The sequence below is a fragment of the Anticarsia gemmatalis genome, chromosome 11 (genome assembly GCF_050436995.1).
Source record: "Anticarsia gemmatalis isolate Benzon Research Colony breed Stoneville strain chromosome 11, ilAntGemm2 primary, whole genome shotgun sequence".
NCBI classification, from domain to species: Eukaryota; Metazoa; Arthropoda; class Insecta; order Lepidoptera; family Erebidae; genus Anticarsia; species Anticarsia gemmatalis.
In genome coordinates, this window is record NC_134755.1 from 1,790,880 (window position 1) to 1,816,352 (window position 25,473).

The 25,473-nt window shown below is 33.8% G+C and overlaps 1 protein-coding gene across 1 annotated transcript in view; it reads right to left on the bottom strand.

The window, feature by feature from the left end:
• Positions 1 to 7,616: 7,616 nt before the first annotated feature.
• The window catches only part of LOC142976720 (uncharacterized), an 89,141-nt gene continuing 71,284 nt past the window's right edge, over positions 7,617 to 25,473 (bottom strand). The window contains exons 5-8 of the mRNA XM_076120236.1: positions 17,580 to 17,715; positions 16,876 to 17,009; positions 11,696 to 11,897; positions 7,617 to 7,900 (exon numbers count right to left, since the gene is read on the bottom strand). Coding sequence (XP_075976351.1) covers positions 7,815 to 7,900; positions 11,696 to 11,897; positions 16,876 to 17,009; positions 17,580 to 17,715 — 558 coding nt within the window. The 3' untranslated portion in view covers positions 7,617 to 7,814. The remainder of the gene's footprint in view (positions 7,901 to 11,695; positions 11,898 to 16,875; positions 17,010 to 17,579; positions 17,716 to 25,473) is intronic.

Below are 25,473 nucleotides of genomic sequence, written 5' to 3' on the forward strand. Positions count from 1 at the left end.
TAGTTCGACAACTTAGTGGAGAGACTTGACATATACAATTTATCTGGATTATCAAGAATATTGTACAAATAATTTGTAGACAAGGTTCTTTAGTAAGTTGTTGGACTATACATTTACTTTTGTGTTAGTGTATAGACACGTCCAACGTCTCAAAAACCATTTTAATATTTTTGATAATTTTTGCAATATTATGTTTTTTATGATTGCTAGCTAAATTAATGTGTTTGGAGTAGGTTTACATTGTACCATCATTCTATCGAAACTTCCCTGCAATAGGCAGTGACTTTTAAGTATTATTGTTGCTAGTATTGTAAAATACAAAAATCAATACCGAATGTTCGGTATCCATTTTCAAGGTTAAGTTTCGCTAGTTTTAAAAGGATCTTAAAAAAACTTTACGTTTTTAGTCAGCAAGAAAATAAAGGTACACTTTGTACCATTAAATATACTTCCTCTGCACATTGACGCTCCACCCTAATACCCGTATAATAAATTTCAAAGAGTCCATTCAAGTTATCTTTGAGGGCTAATATCAGTATATCACGTGAAAAGAAATATTGGACAAACAATCTTAGACCCTCCATGATGCAGCTAAATAAAAAATACTTCATGAAGCTGTGGTTTGATGACCGATGTTTTTTTTATAGTTGCGGCAATAATATAAAGTGTTATTTTATTTAATGACTAGCTGACCCGCGCAACTTCGCTTGCGTCACATAAGAGAGAATGGTACAAAATTTTCCCCGTTTTCGTAACATTTTTTACTGGTACTCTGCTCCTATTAGTTATAGCCTATAACCTTCCTCGATAAATGACCTATCTAACACTGAAAGATTTTTTTAAATCGGACCAGTAGTTCCTGAGATTAGCGCGTTCAAACAAACAAACTCTTCAGCTTTATAATATTAGTATAGATTAGTATAGATTAGTATAGATATTGTGCACTAATAAGGCCATCTCATATAAAATTAACAATGCTACAGCTTACAACTTAGCTGTAGAGAGATTCAGAGATTAAAATTAAATCGAACTATCGACTTCGTATTGAGAATTTAACATTCAAGATGATTTAAAAATAAATGAGTATTTATAAAATAAGCTAGGGGCTGATCAATATTTTTATCAAATACTCAATAATTCCCTCAACACATACATAAAATCCCTCCTTTTTCTATAGGGTTAGGCAGAGACCAGAGAACATCACTTGGTACCCTTCCAAACTACCGATGCCTCATTCGAATTCATACATCTTATGAAACAGGACCGCCGGTTACAAGTGCTACACACCTTTTGGCAAGACTGTCAGTTTCTTAAGGATATTTTTACTTGCTTTATCGGTCACAACTTGCGGTTAAAGTCATGTACAACAGCCAATACAAAATAAAATAATGGACAAACAAAGGAGCCCCCAGAGTTTAGAGCTCCGGGCCAATATTGGTTGAGTGTACACAAAAGATGTTTTGAAGTTCCGAGTATGTACTGAAAGTTTCACAGGTAAAGTTCCACTGTCCAAAAGAAAGAAGGATTTATACGATGCTTCGAATAGTTTTTGAAGCTTTTTGTTGTAAGTTACTGGTATTGGGTGATTATTTTTCAGTGGTTGAAGTAGTCATGTTGCTCTATCGGAAGTGTCGTAGGTTCGATTCCCAGAAGCAAAGAGTGATGAAAGTGTTCTAGTTTCTTTGTGTTTGAAAGTATTATGTGTGATGTTAATAAAATTATGTTTAATTTCGGTATATTTTACAGGTCTTTGTTTTTAGTGAATATTCGAGCTCCTATAATTTTATGCTACAAACATTTCAGGGTAAAATAGGAACTTCTAAAAATGTATTAGTGCGTATATTTTTAACAAAAACAGGGGCTAGCTTTGTCCTCTTTTGTTACAAAATAGTGTTGTATTTTACCGAGTCAATGTGGTTTGTTCAGTTTTAGGACCTTTACGTGGGCAGCACATATTTCCAAATATCTTTAAACATTCCTAAATCGTATAGGATTACAGGCAATCATTTTAATCACTCGTTCATCGATTAGCCCAAAATTTTCGTTGAACGATTTCCTTTTGGAAAATTGCCGTGTCATGGCCAAAGTGCCACCGAACCTGGCCACTCATAAAGCCCATTTTACGATCCATTTTGGACCACAAAATGGCCGTTTGCAGGGTACAATGTGTTTCAGAATCACGCCGACGTCTCTCCTGTAAGCTATTAAAAATAAATATTATGTTCTACATTTTTGATGTTTTTGTAAAGTAATAATGAATATTTAAAATGCCCTTTAAAGTGTTTTGGATTTGGGTAATTAATGAGCAATATAATAACACTAAACAGTATTTAATTTTACCCTCTTGGGTAACTGAGATAATTCGTAATTACTATTTCTAAACATACATACACACATACGCAAAATTTTACAATACGTTTTTCTATTAGTTTCATTACGGGTAGACAGAGACCATAAAACACCACTTAGTACTATGTACATACATCACATCCATACATCTTGCCAATCAGATCAGAACGATCCTTACAAACTTCCTTTGTTTCGTTCACATCCATACATCTTGTCATACAAGATTATTTTCAATAAACATACTTAATAGCTATCAGTTTGCAGTCTCATAATAAAAATCAGGAATCTTAATTATAGCACCTACTAACACGATCCAGCAAACGTGGGCTTCTGTCACCCACGTTTTGTTTCTCAGAATTCACAGTATATTAGATAAACAGTTGATAAAGTAAAGTAATATCCAACTGTTTTAATTTAGTTCAAATATCAGACATAAAGTTAAAGCTTTCAATGCTATAATTAGCCAAGGTTTCAAATGCTAATGAATACAATACGATCTTCCTACGCACGGTACTTGAAAACTAAGACCTTGTTTAAATACTTGCCTATAAAACTATTTGTTCTTTTGGTAGATGTAATATGAAGTAGGTTCTGGTTGGAAAAGGATGGCCTTGTTCGTACTTTATATAGCTATCCTCTTTCACTGAGAGTACTCGGAGCGCTTTAAAATGAAGTACAGCCTCCGATGGTGTTTAAACGCGGAAAGACATGCTATTTCCATTAATATTTTGCGTGAACTTGACTTAAACGCCTGCAAAATTATGTATTTTTTTTTCAGTATATGTTTTGTGCTGCAACATTTTTTTTTTGCCTTCATTGTTACCTAATTCTTTTCTCTACCAAAACTCTCATCCGCTAATAAAATCAATTCCGAATTAGTAAAAAGGTCTCAATGTATTCAATGCCTATTTCAATTCTTTCACATGTCAACCAATAACCCCGCATGATACTTTTGTCTCATACAAAACAAAATAACATGAAACCAAGCTGCGTCATAATAAGACATAACCAACTTTTCCAATCTCTTTCCCCATAGCTGCAATATTGAATTTTGAGGTGGCGAGATTCTCGTAAAAGCACAATGCGACCGAGGTACCCTCTTTTAACGTAATTAATGACAGACTGTTGTTTAGCTGTTTTGAAATTCGTATGAATGTGGTTCCCTTTGCTTGTGGGAACTTTTTGCTGTGGTTTTTTAATGGACGTGAGGTGCATTTGATTTGTTTTTCAGTAGTTTTTCCAAGGGGTGATGTTATTCTTCTGTTATATGGTAGCCAATGTTGCTTTAACAAGCTAGAAAGAGCATTTGATAGGTCTTTGTTAAAAAAACATTAAATATGACTTAAATATGACTGGACTAAATTATAAATGCGACTAAATAAAAAAATGTTATTTCCAATGGTCTTAGAAAGATTTAGGACTGACTTAAGCACAAGAAAAGGACTTAAGGGGTTTTCAGCGGATAATGTCGATAACGTCAATATTTTGTGACCAGAAATTTGTTGTATTGATTCCATTTTGTGCATGCTGTTTATAATATTATAGAATATTTGCTATTGAACAAAACATGCAACCTCCAGAACAAGATTTATTCTTAGCGGCTCTCTTTAAAAAGAACATAGAAAGTTCACCGCTATATCCAAACCAATATAGCATTATTCACCTCTGCTTAAACCATTAGGGAAATAAGCAGTAATTTATATAACGTTAGTACATTAATAATTACCGAACAACGCAATAACAGTATCGTTTTGTTCATGATTTACAAATGCGATGTAAGTACGAACACCAAATAAATTTACAATTTTCAATCGTATTTCAAATAACAATTATAGATACTCGTAACTTTATACTCATATTTCTTTGGTTAAATTAATATAAAGGTATGCACACGTTAGTACATATTCCCCGAACTAACAACGCGATTTTATTGGTAGTATCGAGTATTAAGAGCTAGAAATTTTAAATGTAAGGTACCTGGGTCAAATATGGCTAGCCAAAAAATATGGCCACATGCCATTATTCTAAACACGAAATATTGTAACGTCACTATAAATTGTCGCTAGTGCCACATGTACACTTCCAGCGCTCTGCTAAAATGAAACACGCATGAGGTTTGGAATGATGGTATGTGCCCATATTTTTCGGCTGGTGATTTTTGACCCAGGTACTTTACTTGAAAAATTAGTTCTTTCGGACCACGCTAGAGTGTCACTGGTCACTTTTCTAAATATTTTTTTGTATAGAAGGGTGTTCGGTAAAATTTATCTGATTGTCGTTACCTACTTCTACCTAATTATCTTTATTAAGATTCATAGCGCAGACTTTTTGGTACAGATTTACTAATGAATGACTAACGGATCATAAAATTGTGTTGAGTAAAATATCCATTACGCACGAATCTTATCTTTTGCGACTTGCGCATAAATCTACACACATCTATTGTAAAATAATTATATCAATATCCCTTACACTGTTTGCAGCATAGCATAGTCGTAAATGTACACACACCTTTATTGAACCCCCTCTCATATCAAAGTTATAACATAATAAAATCAAAATGGCTTAATTACGAATTCAACATTAATTTATTCATGAAATTGTAGGTTTAATTGCGGTCTAAAGCCAGTTTCTAATTGCTCCTTTGTAAGGGTAACAAGACTATATTTTGCTTTAAGTGTATGAAACCCCGTGATGGGCCAGCGTTTACTTCTAGCTATGACTTTGGCTTCTTCGTAATTAAATTTAATTTGATTAATAGGTATTGAGTTGGTGTTGTATGAATGACAACATTTTACACGTGTTGGTATATAAAGCGATTTATAAATAGGTTCAAAAATGTAATTAATAAATTAAGCTTTAAGCTTCTTCTTTAAGTGATGGACGCAATGTGAAGCCTGAACAAGTGACGAGCGCAATCTTTACAAAAGCTTACCTTTGTCGCTTATGTCATACGTGGATAACAAGTCCCATTGCATTGCATTCCATAGCGTTGTTTTTCAGTCGTTAAGTGATGTAATATAGAAGAATTATCGTAGTAATCACAAAATTTTTGCTAAATTTAAATGAATTGTGAAAGAATACTGTCTTACTAAACCGAATACACAACATTTTGTGGACGTTTTGTAAGAAGTAATAATGGGATTTCGTGCAGGCTGGCTATTTATGTCCAGAGATTTTCAAACATATCAAAATCATTTGATATTTTTCTCCTAGCAGTCATAAACTCACGGCCAGTTTATCGCTCCAAATCCTCGTAATGTGTTAATGAGTAACGTAATGCGCTACATACAAGAAACTTTAAGCCGTCACCTGCCCAAAAAGCCTGCGTAAGTCTAGGATTTACGCTTAAATGTAAAACATAAAACTTCTATGTACTGGACTAATTAACTTTACTGCATTCTACGTAGTCTGTATTCACTCGGTTAATTTAGGACGGTCGCCGGTAATTTCCAGAGCCCAGCGCATGTCCTTACATAAAATCGTACAAAGCCTAATGACCACCTAAGCTGAAATTTCAACCCACTCACAATTTACCCTCAAATGTACATTATCTGATATTTTTTCAAGCTTCATAATTACTGCGACAGAGAATCTGCGGTAGTTCTTACTCCTTGAAAAGCCATTTCGGTAATTAAAATTGTGAAAGTAATTATGCCTGTAGGTTGAATACTTAAGCCTAGAAAATGTAGCAGTAAACTGGAGTTAGGAATTCTATGAAGACGGACTTATTTGTTTAGAGAAGGGTCAAGAAGTTCCGCTAAAACGAGGTCACATATATCAGCGCTATTACAACAGACTAGACATTTATAATCTAAGCTCTAGGCATTTGCTTGTCTTGCAATATGTATTCCAGGAATTATATCATCTTATTTAAATATTTCTACACTATCTCCTTTCTTTGTCATAGTTACATTTTCTTTAAAAACCTTCTACTGAATATCTACCTTTTCATAAACATCTAAAATTATCTTTTTACCTTTCATATGTTTTGTCTCCTTTACTCCTTTCGTATTCGGTATAAGTTAGAAAGAGAGGGTTAATGTAAACTTAAAGTCTGTAACAACACTGCCCTAGTACCCTATTTACAGCAACTATTCTTTATCAAACCTTTTTTGTATGCTGATGTGGATTAAGGTCGTCTTCATTGTTCTGAATTTTATGATCTTAAAAAGAAAAACCTAACGACATACTTTTGAGACTCTTACTTTGAATACAAGAAAGATTTAAGTAGTACAAAGTATTGTGTTTGAAGTTTTATAGATTTTTCTTTGACCCTCATATAATAGTCGTCTAGACTAATTGAAGCTAAAAATATAAGCGCTATAGTAATTTTTAAATCAATATTATTTGAGACTGTACAAACATTTTTTAAATGTCCAGTCAGCATCGTAAAAAAAATCTTTACAATGTCTAATTTTCAAAAGCATTTTACAGCGAAAATAGTGAAATTACTACTGCATATAAACATTTTAGTATTTTCACTGAAACTGTGAATTGTGTGTTGACAATAGCCATAACCGAATTTAAAATGTCGTACAAAATAGTAGGTACGACAGAAAATGTGTATACTTACTTTTGACGTCGACTGTACATCGGTTCTAACTTAAGATATCGGAAGTAAATAGTAGATGTCCCAGCGTCCTTGCGACTGAATTCAAGTAGTCACGTCTCTGCGTCATCCGGAGCCTGAATAATTTACAAGACTGGAGTTCTTAAAAACCCTTCATCGAAGACTCCAAAAAGCGCATTGCAGAAGTTATTTAAAAATTCGATCAAACACATGTATTAAAGTACTTGTCTGTAGTCCAACGCAATAAAGCCTTCGGTCGAAACCGGCGCAAATGAACTTTTTAATTACACTTCCTCCTCAATTTCGTTGCTGTTTCGTATTGACGTACAAAGCCAGCAATGGAAATTGTATTTTCGGTAATGTCAACGCGGACGATGTAGTGTAATATGTTTTTAATTTTTTCGTTGCTGCTTTTTTATTTTTAATATATTCTCACTGTGGATTTTGAACTGTGTAAAAGTTTAAGTTGGAAGGTCAGTTTATTGTAAAAATACGACTCACGAGTTATTTTATATATAAGGATTTAATGTTAAATTGCATTGTGTTGACGTAGTCGATGAAGCTGTATTTTCTTAAAAAAGACTTAGATTTATCTTTCTCGATACAGAATTTTATTTAGATGACATAGTAGAAAATAAAATCGCCATACCAATACTTAAAATACCGGATTTTATTACAGCAATAAAACAAACCGTGACATATATATAATTTGTATTAAATCAACAATATTCTTAAGTCTTTACATTCTTTGGCATAGTCGTCAGCTCGTTAGGTACAATTAACTATTTTTCATTTAAATTCACAATTTCATCCGACATAATCGAATACATCTACCTATTTATATTTTATTATTTAATTTATATTTATACACATTTTATTTTTCGTATAACGCCTATGTGTTGTTTGCCCAAACGATAATATGAAGTAATAGTAGAAATTGGCACACTTGTAGATTGGAGGCTGACCCCGGTGATGTCACTGGAACAAAGAAAGGCAATTAGTTCGTCAATTTGGTAAATATAAAGCGAAATTTGGCTTTATTCATAAAATGAAGTAATTAAAGACTTGTAGTCTGAATAATGTGATTATTTTGAATATATACATGATTCACGCTTCCAAAAATCATTAAAAATACGGACGTATAAAGTATTTGGGCAATCAAAGGCTCATATAAATAGAACAGTAGCTCGATATTCTACTACTATCAACTACCGACAACCGTCTATCAAGAAATTTTGTATAAAAGCCTGCTCAGCGCCTCTAGCGGGCGCTGCAAGGACTATTTTAGCAGTACATTTAAAATGTCAAACTCTCGATTCTCAACAGTTCCGCCTGCAGAAAATCGCGCTACAGTAGTATTTATTAGCTAAGGTATAGTTAATGACATTACCAAAAAAAATCTATCAACATTTTAAAAACAAACAACAAACGAAACCATTCAACAACTCGATTACAAAGCTAAAACAATGAACCAAATATTCAAACCGTTTCTACGAGGTATGTAAAGAAGAACACATAAAGAGCACTTGGCTCCACCTCTTGAGCTCTAATACTCAGTTACTCAGGTTGTAGTGGCAACGATGGTACCCTATTTTGCCTTTGAAAGCCTTTACTAATTTAATTTACGCCTTAAAGGTTTTCGCACACGGAGGAATGAAACCTTTGAGTTTTATTGCGATGCTGTTCTCACAAAGCCAGTCTTGGAGTATTATGTGGAGTGTCGACACCTTGATTTAATTAGGTGGACTGTAATCTGCTTAGTGTTTTGTTGGTTAATGAAAAACGCTGTGTTGAAGTGCATTTTAATTAAAATAACTTGGTTTTATTTAAGATTATTTTAATTTATCTGATACCTGATATTTGAAAGTTATATCTACATAGTGATGTTAGATTTGATTTGAAATTTGACAAGTTAAATTGTGAACATTTTTCATTCTGTATTCAAGCCTGAAATTAAACTTTTGGACTAAATAAAATTTGTGTTTACAAAACTAGCATGATCAAATTTTCATTTAAATTATACAACGGAATAAATTTGTTTTGAAAAACTAGGAGAAAGTAAAAATATATGAAAAAAGAATAAGTTTGATTTATATAGTCGAGCCACCATAAAGATGCTTCATGTAAATTCGAAACACGCGTCGATTTGTTTTTTGTAGCGGAATATTGGAAATTGGGCAAATCCCGAAGGGCCCTGACATTCCTGACTAACAACAGAGGAGTTTGGTTTGCCAACTTTTTTCTATTGCAATGGTCTGACATGCCCCGAGGGTAGAAGAGGGTTTCCCTCCTCAATCATTGTTATACTCCCATTTTATAAGAACCAAACCAATAAATCGGATAACTTCCCTCATAATATTTACATAAGAGACTCATTGTATCAATATGAACGGACTTGTTCTCAGAAACAATTTCAAACAAGCAACGTTATTGTTTACGAGTAAGCGTGTATCCTGCAACTCTTGCCGTGTGCCAAAGATAAATTTATTATCTACCAACAAACGCCTCAGTGTAGCCCTCAGAGGAAATTGTCTGGGCAAATGAGACGGGAGGCAATAACTCATTGGGCCCTCAATGCCCTCTTTGGTTCTCGTAATCTTATTAGCTGGGCTTCCTCTCCACGGATATTAAAGAGATGCGGGCGTGTTAGAACGTGTTCTGCAATTATTGGAGTTTGCCGCGTGAAAATATTTCCTTTTAGATTTTATGTCACGCTTTGTGTGTTTTTTGTGAGACAAAATTGCCGTTTTCATGTCGAATCCGTTAAAATACATGCAAGCGTTTTTGCAGCCGTTTTGAATTGAAATCACGATATTAACTTTTGGTCTTTTGTCGTTGATATAAATAGACGACACGGGAATTTTATTTAAAGCTGCAATATCATTCGATATCGTAAAGCTGTGAGTGTTTTTTGATATGAATATTTCAAGTATTTCGTATACAGTTGCATTATTGAGCCGATTATCGATTTTATTAAATACTTGAACTCAAAAGATTTACGTTGAATATATCTGTAGTAAAATTAAATACAAAATCATTTCCACCTCTGACGGCTTATTCTCGACAGGATCGAATTTTCATGCAATCAAGTAAAGATCGGGCATATATCAAATCGTACTCTTAAACTACAAACTAGCGCATGTGTGTGATTCAAAGTGAAAATAATGTATATAAGTTTAATAAAGTTTGACTGCCTCCGTGGCGCTGTAGTTTGGGTCGCCACGCCGCTACCATTGCATCGGGAGGTCACGGGTTCATGGTCCCACACGCAATAATTATTCGCGATCCAACTATTTGTTTCGGGTCTGGTTGTACTTTGTGTCCGTTGTTTGTATATTTATAAAAGTCCCCGCGACACAAGAGGAATTCTTAGTGCGAGAGTTGTCTTAAAAAAAAACAGTTGTCTTAAAAAAAAGATTCAAATTGAAAATAATGTGAATCAAACATTCCTCATTTTCACCTCTCTCTATAACATTCCCACCCTAATGTTTGTCATAATGATTATGTATCACGTAATGACGTGCCGTTAGTGCGTTTGACGACGTAATCGGTTTCAATATGGCAGGTGATAGCTTAATTAAAACGTTTATAATCAATTTGGATGACGCTTTGTATACGTCATAATGGGTGGAAATAACATGTTTCAGTTTTGATATGAGAAGTTTGTTGCTATGTCAATCATTAGTTAGATTATTATTTGGAAGGGGTTTGTTGATATTTTTGGTATGAATAAACCTTACTGGAGTATTAAAAGGCAGTATTCTAGGCCCTATTATTGGTACCTTTTAATAAGTTTTTTTTCTGGTAAGCTTTAATCTGATTTTAATCATGCTGGACTCAAGGCTTATCCTCTCCCTTGTGAGGAGACTCTTGGCCAGCAGTGGCACAGCAACAGGTAAAAATATTCAAATTCAAATTGTTTATTTCGTTAACAATATCATAAATATGGTTCTACAGATCATACATTTAGGTAAATCCGGCCCAAATAAGGGTAGTTAGTCCAAGACTGTGACATGTAACGTGATAATCTCAAGATTTAATAACACAAGAACGTTATGGGCTGTCATGAAAATTGCAATTATGCTTGAAGGGAACACGACGTACAAGCCCTTTCTCAGAACATTGTAATGAATAAATTTCCTGAGTGCTGTTGGGTACTTTACATAATTTCACATTATGAATCCACCCTCGAGATTACTGAAATCCAGAATCCAGTGAAAGGTATAATTTTAGTTGCGGTAATTCAGGCAATTGTTGTAATTGGAGTAGGAAAATTCTAATTTCAGTATAACTTTATATTTTGATTATCTCCGTGTTTGCCAGATGTAATAATATCCATATCTATCTGAAGTCATTATGAGAATGTGGTGTTTAGATGTTTGGAATTGTTTTCGCAATGTTTTAACTGGCTATTATTTTTACGTGGGAAGTTACGTTTATACTTTGACTAATTGAATTATTTATTACGTGTTAATTGTTTATTCTATTTGTTGCAGGTTTATTTACTGTAGATATTTTTTTATTTCTGATTCAGAATGTCCGAGTCTAGAAGTGAAAATAAATAGGAAATTTCTTAAACAAGAAAAAAATAATTGTTATTCGTTTTAAAACTTTAAACAACATTTGGTACTTAACATTTTTTGGTACTTGTTACGTTTTTCTAACTTTGATAATATATATGGTTTAGGATATAATGTTTCTAAATTAAATTATGATTAAACTAAGATATGTTTATAAATAAATATTACAAGCATCAATATAATTTAAACTCACCTCTCTCAATCTTAGGATCACTATTTCCAGAGTAAAGAGCGACGACGGCATCATCTTTGTACAGGTCTCCGATCCTGGCCTGACAGCGAAGCATCGGAGCGCCGCGCTCGAACTGCGCCGGCCACAGCTGGAAGTTCACGTACAGTTCGGAGCGGAACAGGCCTTCTGGAGCCGGGTACACTTGGTGAGAGCCTGGAGTCACCTGGTGGAAGCAAAGAAGAAATTAGCAGGTACTAAAGAATAGCAGGTTGGTAAGGATAGGTGATGTCATGGAAAATTCATATAGGGCTGTAGTTTGATTAAAGTGATTTTTTTCTAATTTTATAATGGTTTTTGTATTCCTATTTGCTTAAACGCTAAGCTACGACGCTAAGCTTTAAAAACATGTACAAAACTAATCCTATGTTTTTTAAATTGTGATTTAAACAACTAAATAAATGTAAAGCAAGTGACTGCTGCGCTTATTTATCAACATAAAATCAATGACATGTTTTTTTTTGTTTCCACTAGATATGATATATTATTTTGTTCCAGGTAAGGCACCAGTCACTACATATTCCTCCGAGTATCTTTTCACATTTTAACTTCATCAACATTTTAAAAACTTGACAGCACTGCGCGACAATAATAACAATAATACGACACAATAGCACATCCAGGTAGTTTTCAATACATATTTCATATTAAACATGAACAATAGCAGCAATGAAAAAGAATTATTTAATTTCGTTCCGTTCATTTTCGTTGGCACTCGGATACAGTAATACGGTAATAGAAATTTGATGTTTCAAGCACTGTTAAATACTATTTGAGTGATTTGAGCTACTCGAATCGTTAATTTATGTACATTTGTATAATATAGCAAATGTAACCATTAGTATTAGTCATTTATATTCTACGATGGGACGAATATTTTATGCTGAATTGCACTTTATGAATTTATAAGTGACGCTAGAGTTTTTTACGATTGAAATCTGTTCTTTGATGCATCCAAACACGTGTCATGGAATACATAATTATGTACATACATACATAATATCACGCCTTTTTCCATAGGAGTAGGCAAAGACAAAAGAACGCTTCTTGCTACGATCCTTCCCTTGCCTCATTCACATCCATACATCTTGTCATATAAGACCGCCGGTAACAAGAACTACGCACCAGACTTTTTTTCAAGACGTCGCAGATCATGGGTTTTTGAGTAATAAGAGATCATGAATAAAGCCAGATATGTTATTGACATTACTGAGTGAATTTTACCAACGAACAATAATTCATTCAGCCTAAGGGCTGTACAAATGAAACTTACTTCAAAATATGTAAATACTAAATTTATTGTATTTCGACACTACAAAAGTTATAGCTAAAATAACACAATAGAAGTATTCAACAACTTTGACAGTCCCAAATCTAACAAATAACATAACAGAATAACGTAATTACTCAAGTTGTACAAACGAATTCGCACTCTATACATATTCATATAAAGTTGAAATTTCCATTAAAACGGCCGATGCAGATGTGATTAAATCTGAAGAGCCCTCGAGGCAGACGGAGCTGCTTAACGTAGGAAAATTGCAAATATCAACACAACAAACAATGAGTCAACAGTTGTTGTGTTCGCGCCGCAACGATTCCGAGCGACTGTTTGCTTGTTTGACGACACACGACAATTTTGTTACGTAAAAAGTAACAACTTTATTTGGTTTAATGGAAATATTGTTGCTTGAAGTTACCACGTGGTATTTTTATCAATCTTATCTATTCAGCTGAATCCAGAGAGAGTGAAAGCCTACTCCAACGATGTAGGGAGAAAAGCCAGGCTAGGATGATGATTTTTATCGATTCAATTTAACAAAAGACGTATGATTGGGACACTACTTTTATATTTGGACTGAAAGCGTTCGTCGTAAGACGAAAATAAAGAACAAAACACAATTTTAAACGTGTTTTCAAATGGACCAACGTCTTTACTACAGGCTACTGATTTTGTTAACTCTGACTTTCTGATGATTAGATATGGACTGTAAGTACCTTTGAAAAACATTGTTACCTAAAGATTTTGTTTTCGGTAACTCCGCGTGTCTTTATTTTTTTTATGTTGTATATTATTTGTCAATGATATTATTATATCCAATAATCTTTTCAAAATCCATTCACCAAATGCCGGCTTACACACATGCCTTTCCGTTCCCCTGATGATCAAATTCACATAACGTACTACACAAATATATTGTTCAAACAAAATTTTATACAGCAATGACCTGCGGCGAGTATTTTAATATTTAATACTGAGATAATTGAGTTACCAAAAGTTGTAATATTATTCCGTTTGTTCTTTGTAAATATGAAATTATATGGTTTAGGTTAATTTTGTGCCGGATGTTTTAGGCATGGAGATATTGTTTTTGTTTTCAAAGCTGTAATTTGTTCTGATAGTTTTAATGAGGATGCAGTAACGGGTTTAATGTTGAAATGTTATAGTGAAGCGCAAATTTTAATGAGCATTGATTCAAAGGGACTATCTACTCTGTAATGGAGTTCGTTACAGGATATTTTAATGTAAAAAGATCAACGCTTATGTTGTTACTTCATTTTCGTAATGGGAATGTTACTTGCTGTAGCGCTATTATTATTCTGTATAGACCGTACTGTCGAGAGTTATCGAGAGTTTGACATTTAAAATATACTGCCAAAAATAGTTCTTACGGAGCCCGGTATAGGCACTGGTCAAATTTTCATACAAAATTATTCTACAGCTAGCCGGTTGTCGATACTCAATAGTTGTAGAAAATCGGGCCAGTGATATTTCGTTCATATTGATCCTTCGTTTCATAATATTATGTTGGATGGTACTAAAATGTCTCGTTCGTTATGCTCCTCTGTGGAAGTTACCTAAAATCTTCTGGGTCGATGATTATCTTAACCAGTAACTAGTGTGAGCGTTGAAAATTAAACACGAACAAGACGACAACAAGTCCTTAAACTACTTAACAAAATATTTCAGACTAAATAGTCCCAAAGTTTTACACCAAAAGTAGTAAATAAATACACAAAATGGGACAAAATCCATCGCGCTATTTAAAATAATATCGTCACTAGTAGTTTGTTCAGCTACCGTCGCACAATAGCATCGGAACGACGCTCTAGATACTAAAATTTCTGAAGCATTCGCCGTGGTATCCGCGAAATGTGAAACTGTGAAGGCATTAAAACTTGCCACTATAGAATTTGAGTTGAAACAACTGTAGCTTTGGTAAAGTTATTTTAAGTTGTCTTGAAAGATGGCGAACGTGGGTGCGAGGGATTTCTTAAGCGGATTATTATGTTGGACCTGTGGCAATATGTATTAAGATTGTGTGACATCCGATAAGTACTGAAACTAAGCTGGGTGATGAAACAGATCAGTGTCCGAAGCAACGGCTATGCATAAAAAGTAGCGACTATTTTCTAATGACTAAAGTAAAGCAGTATGTGCGATTAATTTTGTTAAAAGATAGATTATTTTTTCTTATCGTAGCGTAGAATCAGTAAAAAAATCAGTGTATTGATTTCACAATAATCTGGCTTGAATAGCTTGGAAATTAAGACTTTAAGAAGGAATTAGGAATTAAGACTTTAAGGAAATCAAGAACTTAGAATTGAAATCTATTCCACAGAATAACTCATGAAATAAAATCATTTTTGATAAAAAAGTAAGTTCATAACGAAAACATTCTCAAAAACCGCTTAGCGCCGTAAGCTATTTAAAAAATTACGAATTCATATTCAGCCGTCCGCATCCAAAATTTCTAAGAACCGCTTTGCGTATCCTTCATAAACTATGCAGTTATTGTTTGTTTAACCAGTTGTTTATGCCAATAAATTAGCTTTCTGCTAAGCCATAAATACCTACTGTACTAAATATTGCTTTAAGATAAAGCAGCCTATAAGATAGCCGTTCCGGATAAACCGCAAATATCCGGATAGAGAGTTCAATTCTGTTTAATGCTTTCGTAAAATCAATATAAATTGTACTTAATGAGTATTTCAACGATTTCCTGTCGGTATGTTTGGGTGATTGTTAATTACATTGACTTAGTAGCGTCTTTCATACTAGTTTCAAAAACGTATACGCTGCGGAAACGTTGCGTAAACGCTACGTAAGCATTTTTGTGCTGTATTAGCTTTTTATAATCTATCACCAGTAAAGATATAAATCGTTTTTCATAAACGTTAATTTTCATAAGTTCATTTGTTATAGAGGTATTATGGTTTAGTTACAAATTATTTCATTAATATTTCCGCTATTCTATGTGAAAGTACTGTGTATATTTGGTGCTCTCTGAAACAGAGACACTCAAACTACTATACAACCACTAATCGAAAAATTTACTACAAAAAAAATTAAGTTACCATTTATATTACATATTTATATTAAATGTGTTAAAAACTACGCGCACTGCAAAAAAATCAAGTGACCGTTTGCATTACATTAAATGTGTTAAAGCACATGCATTTGCATCGTGCCCGCGCTATCGCAGCATTCCCGTTGCAAATACATTGATCGATTTGTGAATCATAGTGTGAAGGACTTTTAACGCGTGTTGAGATATTTTGTCAGTATTTAGGTCATGTTTCGTTGTGTGCCCACATTTGTTTTATTACCGGCTTTGTGGGGAGTTGCGTGACGTCACGTACTTTATGGCTCTCTCCGTAACAATACGACTCTAATGACATCTCATTTGTACGCTATCGATTGGAACTTACTTTGTAAGTTACTGCTTGTTTATCGCCAGCTTTACTTATTTTGATTGCGTAAGTTTTGAAGATGTGTTTATTTAGAATACAACTCTACTTTACGAAGAAGACTAACTCTATTTTATGGCACCCCTATGTCAAAAACTATTTGTATATTTATGCTATTGTGAATGGCAAATGTGTCTTGTACCTATTAATATTTTTTTAACATGTTTGTTACCACATTTTACGCAAATAAATAATAATTATTATTGTTTTTTCTTCTATTCTACGAAATCGATGATAGTTTACCAACCGGTGCGGACGTAGTTCGCAAGTTTGTAATGGCCCCAGTATAGATACATATGCCTCTACATTTTCTGTAATTGTAACGACTATCATAAGTGTCAATATTTTACCTAAATGAATAAATGATGAAGTTCCATGTTAAAGATACTCACAGGCATATCATTGATGTAGAACTCGAGGTCTGCGGGCGGCCGGCTGGGTCCGACGGAGCAGTTAGCTCGGAGCACGTCGCCCGGTATATAGTAGTGCTGGCTGGTTTGTATGGTCGGCATCGTTGGCGGGAGGGCTGGTAGAAAAAAAAAATAGTTTGAAGTACTAAAGTCATTTAAAATGTTAATGATTGTGTAGTTGTAAGTCTTATAATAATAGTCGTGGACACCTTTACGCTCTGACGCTTCGCAGACGCTTTGGTCGCTCAGGTTTGGCCGAAACTTTAATGTTGAGAGACACTCGGTAAGCATATTTTAAATGAAAAAGTAGTTTATGGAATCAAGTTTTCTTTAAACTCTCAACTTCAAAAACAGCTTCTTGCCGCGGTAACGTACGAGGTAACCCATACCCACGTTCTGACACCCGAGGTTGCTGTATTTTTTTCCACCAAAGTTACTACTTATGTCATACGCTAAAATATTATTTCATGGTCATAATTTCTATGGGTAGTTTACTTAACGATTTTAAACTGTCGCGACTTGTACACATAATATTATTATGTACTGACCTCAGTCTCAGTCAGCTCGTGACCACGGTCGCTGTAATGCGATCGAAAGGTCGGGTGAACATATAAGGTATTCTAACCTTTAATTTTCAATCGCGATTAAGACCCGTTACATTATAATATTATGGGTAGTGTACTCACCAACAACCTCCATAGTATTAGAAACGATGGAGGTAGCGAAGGAGGGCGCGTCGGCCGTCACCTCGCAGCTGAAGTTCCCGGACAGACCGAAACTCACGCGCGTTAGCACCACTTGACTTTGATTCGATCGCGCCAACTGTTGAACAAAAAACAATCGTTTAATAAAGAAAAGCAAGCAATTTATCTATACTAATATTATAAAGCTGAAGAGTTTGTTTGTTTGTTTGTTTGAACGCGCTAATCTCAGGAACTACGGGTCTGATTTGAAAAATTCTTTCAGTGTTAGATAGTCCATTTATCCAGGAAGGCTTTAGGCTTTATATAACTTCATGCTACGGCCATAAGGAGCAGAGTAGCAACGAAAAATGTTACAAGAACGGGGAAAGTTCTCTCTTATGTGACGCAAGCGAAGTTGCGCTGGTCAGCTAGTGTATTATAATACGGTGTCAATAATGTATAATGGGATATGGAAATTAATGCGAGCACGCATTCTACTTTGGAATGCCTAAAGTTTTCGCGCACTGCGTGCACTTGGCTTGGTCACGGCCAGGCCACATCTTGTCATAATATATTAAACATGTATCGCGAAAGTTTAAGAGTCGTTATAAAATAGTTTTAATTATATGTCTATAAATTAAATTATTTGCTGGAAAAGTTACAAAATGGACATGTCCTTCTCAAAAGTGAAAATGCATATTTTCGATAAAATATTATCCAGCTTAATTATGTACAAAGATATAATATCATTATAATATAAAGTCGATTAATTGAATGCCCTTTCTGAATAACTCGACACAAAAGTACTGTAAAATTTTCCGAATACACTACTATAATTTCAATAATAATTCGTAGAAATCAACTCCTGATGCCTCTTTTGTATACATGATCCTTCTTAATGTGAAAAGCAACAAAAAGTCTCTTCATTCGTATTCCGATTTTTTGATTTTATAATCTTATAGGTGCGTAGTACTCCTGCAACCGGCAGTCCTATATGACAAAATGTATGGATGTGAATGAAGCAAAGGAAGTTTGTAAGGATCGTACCAAGTGGTGTTCTCTGGTCTCTGCCTACCCCTATCAGAGGAAGATGTGATTTTATATATGTACATAATGAACATAACAATAAGTATTATGTATGTTATCTCATAGGACAAAAGTATGAGCACTTCTACAGAAAATGTGTTTAAATGTAAGAATTAACCTCAATCACATTTCCTCACTCTTAGTCAACATAAAAACTAAAAATAAAACATTTTATCGTAACTTTGTTCCTCACCAAACTCTAATTTATTGGATAAGGACGCTATGGCATTAATTAAGTTACATTACTTTCTCTCGGTCATTATTAGAGGCCTTGGTCCCTTACTAAGTTAAGAAGTGGAGAAATAAGATAAAAAAGTAGTGGTAACGATTTCACAGGAACTTTTTTTCTTTGGACGGGAGGATATTGGGAAGGAAGTATTTGGAAAAAGTGACTAAGTATTATTTGGATTAACAAAATTATTATATAGAAAATATAATATGCTTATCTTAATGAAAGGAATTATTGGTTATAATGTAGTAGACTATTAACGGCTGATTGAAATAGGCTAAAACATGAAAAAACCCTTCAAACTAAGCCCATTTGTGCGTTGACTACTTCTTTGACGCGGTACATACTGTATGCGACTGCTGCGTAGGAGTCACTGGTTCGCTTTATAGGTAGGACAAAGTGTTATTTGTTTTTTTCTAATTTGCATTAAATAATTCTCAATAGCAGCCAAGAATTTATTACGTGTCCAGTAAAGAGTAGGCTGATGAGCTCCTAAAACCAATTTAGAACTAACAATTTTGGACCCTAAAACGGCTGCAAAATTGCCAGACAAAAAACATCAAATCCTTCTTAGAACTCCCAATAATCGTATTTTACTTAAAGCAAAAGTCAATAAAGATAAAGTACTAAAAAGGTTACTGGAATAGATAGAAAACCTTAGTGTTCTTTACAAATTAACGTCGTTTGTTCTAGTAACAAGTTAACAAGCAAGTTTAATCTAATTCCTTGGCAGGATTGGGTACAGATTCATACCAATTAATCCTTGTTCTACTGTATTTTTCTTAGTGTTCGATTGCTTGTAAGTTTCTATTTGTAGAACTTAATTATTACTTGTAGCAAATATTTTTGTTCAGATTTTTAGGGTTTTCACTGCAAATATCTACAAAGTAAAAAGGTTTCTTAACATTGGTACATTGCACCAATAGGGGCTATTAGGGTTAATGCAATGTACTAATATCAAAACCCAATAGCTGCCAGTACATAATAAGGATTAGGTATTTTGATGACTCGAAAATTATTAAGTTTCAAGTTTACTTGGTTTTATTCCCGTAAGTATAGCATGATTTATAAGTCGTCAGTCGCTGCTTTATATATAACATTTAATTTCTTAATACTAAAAAGAATATTAAACCATAAGTTACACATTTGCTTAAGACAGCACTAAATATACTAGTCTCTCTTTCACTATTCAAAACACTTCAAAATAATTCCCTACGTATGCGTACCACCTCATAACAAATCACCCAACCGCATGCGAACACATCAACATGCGTCACACCTCGGCATGCGTATCATAACTTTGTATTTCCAAACACAATACAACAATAACATTATGTATTGCATAAACAAATGAATATCGGGTTCAAACGCAGTTCAAATCTGTTCAATAAGCAATTGTTCTATGAAATTATTGATATTACTACCGTAATTTAGTGAAACGGTTTCCCTAGAATATATTGTTATCAAAATTAGATTATGTTTTAGTGTTCTAATATCAACGTGATAATATAATTAAGCTCGGATCAAGTTGGGTTAGTTATATTGGTTTATTAATAGAGAGTCTATAGTTAATGTTGAACGCAATCTTGTAGTTTGTGCTTCTATGTGAATAGTGTTAAGTGAACTTTATGATAATAATATTGTGTTCACTAAATCTTGGATAATAAATACTAAGATGTTACGTGTAAACTCTTATAGCGCATTACAATCTGCAGATCGTTATGCATATTTTAGCTTGTCGCAAACAGACACACAGACATACACGCAGACAAACTTCATGGTAAAAATATGATTAGGTAATATCAAATATCATTGAATATTTTTTTTAAACCTGCCTATAAATAAAAGGCACTACTTACAAAACCATTAGAAATAATGTACTTTTAAATAACATTTCGCACTCGTAACACGATCTTCTGCACTTCGGTACTATCGAGTTTCAAAAGTTAGACATTTTAAATGTACTGCCAAAATAGTTCCTTCAATGCCCGTAGAGGCGCTGATCAAATTTTCATAGACAATTTCTCGATAGCTAGCCGGTTGTCGGAAGTCGATAGTGGTAGAGAATCGAGCTATCGATCACGCTGGATTCGTATATAGTAGTACAAAATATTTCCCTACAACTACTGAATAGTAAATAGTGACAATATAACGCCGCATTCTCGCTAATAAGGTTTAACGTCAAAGCAAATAGACATAATGGACAATTAAGTCAATACAAACAACGCTTAACACATTAAATTCATTGGTAGACTCAATAATACACTAGTTGACTCGCACGGCGTCACTTGCAAACATTTTATCCCCCATTTTAACAATTTAAGGGTTGATTTTTGGATAGTTTATTGACTCAGGATCTTAAACTACATACATTAATGTTATCAAGTTTGTTATATACGAAGGTTTGGCAAAAATGTATTGGCAAGTTTCGCTATTAACAAAGCTAATTAGGCAAGCCTATTGCAATTTACCGGACACGTTATCAAACAAGAAATATTTTTATGTAAATTAGAAAAGAGCCATTGTACCCTGCCCGATCCGGGAATCGAAGCGGTCGGATGCTGTACTGGCCGTGCCCCAAAGGCATTCTAAGTTTAACTATCTCCGTGCCAAATTAGATGAAAATCGGTTTAACGGTTTAGTTACGGCTATGGTAACAAACAGATAGACTTTCCTATTTATAATATTTGTGTATATTCGCAACTTCCATCTGACTTTTACGATAATAAAGTTTATTAACTGAAATTTACCGCAAATTGTCATAGCATTTTAACCGCTAAATATTCAATGTACCCTCTCTGTAAATTGCTCAAATTACCGTTAAAATTCGATTCGGTGAAATTTTCTGACGAGTTTCGTTCCAAAGATTGCGTACAATGACAATGATGTAGTCAAACAGTCGATTTGTTCTTAATGTGAACGCGCATTGTAAATTAAAAATGTACAAAAGTCGTTTTAAGATGTAGGCTTAGAGGTAGGTAGGCTTTTTTTGTTAGTAAAATACAGTAGCGATACGGTGGCTCTATATTCGATGATTTAGATGCCGCTTATAGTGGAATTTTGATTTTGAATCCCCTAAGATGTAAAATCAAATTAAATTGTTTGTTGCTGGTAATGTGTTTATAAAATAATATCCAAGCCTTTCAAGATAAAATTGAAAGTAAAATTGCCTTAAAACCTGATTGGGCGTTTCAATAATGGGTCGTGTCAAGGAAATATATAAAACGAGATATATTTTTTATTTTAGTATCATTTGAGCCGGAACTAACATCGCCCACGCATGTGTTGTCTTATGTAAAAAGGTTCATATAAGGAAAACTGGAAATAAAAACGAAACAAAACGACCCATAGAGTTATTATCGCAGCGAGACTGCGAAATAAGAGGCAGCGATAAAGGGTTGGATTTATGAACATGTGCTTCGTAGCCGACTACGAGAAATGGCTCCTTTCTAAGGGAAAAAAAATGCTCAAACTCCTCCTTGGGACATGGTATAAAGTATGTGAAAATTGCTTGGATTTCCTTCATACTGAGTGAAGTGAATGGTTGATTGTTTTTTTAGGGTTGACGCATTCGGAATGGGACGCAGCTGCCCCGAAATTAACTACAGAATTGCCGAGTTTATTTTGCTGAAATAACACATGTTTGAGCCCATTGTTCTCTCACGTCAAAGAGAGGGTTAACATTTCTTCCGAAAAATGTGACTTAAAATGTGAATGCATATTTTTGCATATTTTCTCCTCGTGAATAGGATTATGTGCATAGTGTTTTTCAGAGTATATTAAGCGTCTTTTATTTAAGGTATCAAGCCTGGAATGCTTTATGAATATTTAAAATGCGAACAAAGCACTTCGGATGGAAAATAAATATCAGTGCGAACGTTTCTTTCATTCACTAGGAATTGCAACAGCAAATAGAGTTAGGTACAGATAATTATGAATATTAATGAATGAGCAGAATACTTATTTAGACTATATATCTATGTATCGAATATTATTATTTGCTTTCATTAGTTATCAATTGATAAATTGAAGCAATCATTCATAATTTGATGTCTTAAGGGAGTCGAAAATCTAGATATCTAAATCTTAATCATCTTACTCAACATCACACTATATATACTTGGATAATTACTATGTATTATCATTTTATGGGGCTTGCTCACAGACACATATTATGACGTAGTTCACACATTCATAATGCGTCAATGCGGGGGAATTTGAACAGCACAACTAACTCAGAAACAAACGAACGATACCTTTAATAATACAATTAACCGATTTCCTAAGCTCTTGAATAATTAATCACAAATACATTGACTCAATACCCATTGTGTTCACAAACAGTTTTTACCTAAACGTCAAAGTATCATGATCATGATCCTTTGAAACTCAGCCAATCCTCAATTAAAATTAATAACGTTTGAAATAAAATATCTTTTCAAAATATTGTATTCAATGGAAACTGTCTTCAACAAACAGATTTTGGTTGTCGTTTATTATTTGCATTATTTTATATTTAATTTTGCCGTTTTCCCTTTGAATTAATTAAATTCGTAGTTATTTGGGCTCGGTTTAAAGGGACGGTTGACGGGTACATTGCTGTTGAGATAGCGGAATTGATTTTAAACAAATAGGCAAATTGTGTTTTGGAGCAGATGGTATTGCTGTGTTAGTAGGTTTAGTGTGACCTTATTTAGGTTAAATTTGAGTTAATATGTTACATACTCCAATAAAAGTACAGTCCCACACTTGAAGCTTTCTTGTACATTCCTACTTGGCAAATTTTATAATTGTTGTATCCATATTTAAAAGTAACTTATAAAACTGACATCTGCAGCGTAATTCTTTACCACTATCGTTTATCGGCAATCGCTTAGCTAACGATAATGTTGTATTGTTACTAACTATATTAACAAAACATTCTTAATTTCGAGCTCTTGATACAACAGTTTGTAGATGATCACACCACTGAAGTCAAGCAAGAGTAACCGATATTCTAATAATAAAAAATAAAAAAGACACACTCGTATAATGTCTTTAATTTCAAAATTGCATTGTTACATAGGATTGAACTATTATTTCCTTATTATCTTCACCCACATTATTTTTATTAAAAGGGTTACAAGACTTCACACCTTACGTAAACATATCTACCAAACACTACATAACACGTCAGTCCTAAAGCTTTCACGCCCTACACCTCCCACAACTTGCGCCACCTTCAACACAAAGCAACGGTTCAACGCCTCTAAACAATATTCTATAATACATAGTAATTGTTATCTTTCCGTCCCTTTGTTACAAACACACAAGCATTTAGATTAAACTATTTAATTGAATATCCTAATTGTGTTTTGCATAGTTCTCGTTAGGTGAACGGCTTTCGGATACTATTTTCTGTAATTGGGTATAATTTTGTTTAGCTTGGACGGTCTATTTTTGGTTGAAAAATAATGTCATTTATTTTTGTTTAAAGTATCCAAAATTATTTTTGTACGTTAATATATGTGTAGTTAAAAAATGCATTGTCGTTATTAAATTTATTATAAGTCATCGGACTCGACTTACCCCCGGTTTCTGAGGTACATTTAGCGGTAGTTTATCTTTTCAATAGCGTTTAAACTCATACAAAAAACGCTATTGAATAGATAACCTACCGCTAAAAGCCTAAATGTACACGGAAACCGGGGGTTAGGGAAAGAAAGCGTCTTTTTTTTCAATTATTCATAACTCTTTCGTTTAACTTTGTCACGGTCAAATATATTATTAATTTATCGTGACGTGGGCTTTTTACTACATTATTTTGAATGTTGCTACCGCTAACTAGTAGAAAGTGCAATACAATTTATTATTATGAAATTTGTGTAAAAACAAGACGTAACTTTTCAATCTTCAAGATAATCTAATGAGAAATACTCTTAGAAACACTAAACAAACTAGACAAGGCCTAAATTTATTCTTTTGCTAGAACTAAGCACTTAAACTTGATAATTTGCTTTGAAACTAAAACACTACAGTACTATTTTGTTTTATCTTTAGCCTATATCTTAAATACAGCGCACTTTTGCGTTGACTTAAAAATTACTTCAAAGAGTTGGAAACTGTTTGCATCGATTGCAAATAAAAAAATTAAGTGAGTCAATGTCTTTAACGTATCATGTTTTGACACATATATTTTGAGAATTTACGGACCACATTTTGTTACTATCATTTTATTAATAACATCATATTATTTATAGTATCACAGAGTGCTTTCACGTTTTATTAAAGGGGCTTTCATTCAAGTTCGTTAAAGGGATGAGTAGGCACTCTGATGTGAGATTCGAACCCACTGCTCCCTACGCAAATGTGAACTCATGATAGCAACATCAACCACTAAGTATCGACTTAGTATAAAATACACCTTCTACAGTAGCTCGATTCTATACTACTATCGCGACAACCGATCTGTCAACGAGAAATTATGTATGAAAATCTGATCCGCGCCTCTGATGGGTGTCGTAGGAATTATTTCGGCAGTACATTCTAAGTGTCAAAATTTCGATACTCGACAGTACCGACTGTACAAAATCGCGCTACTGT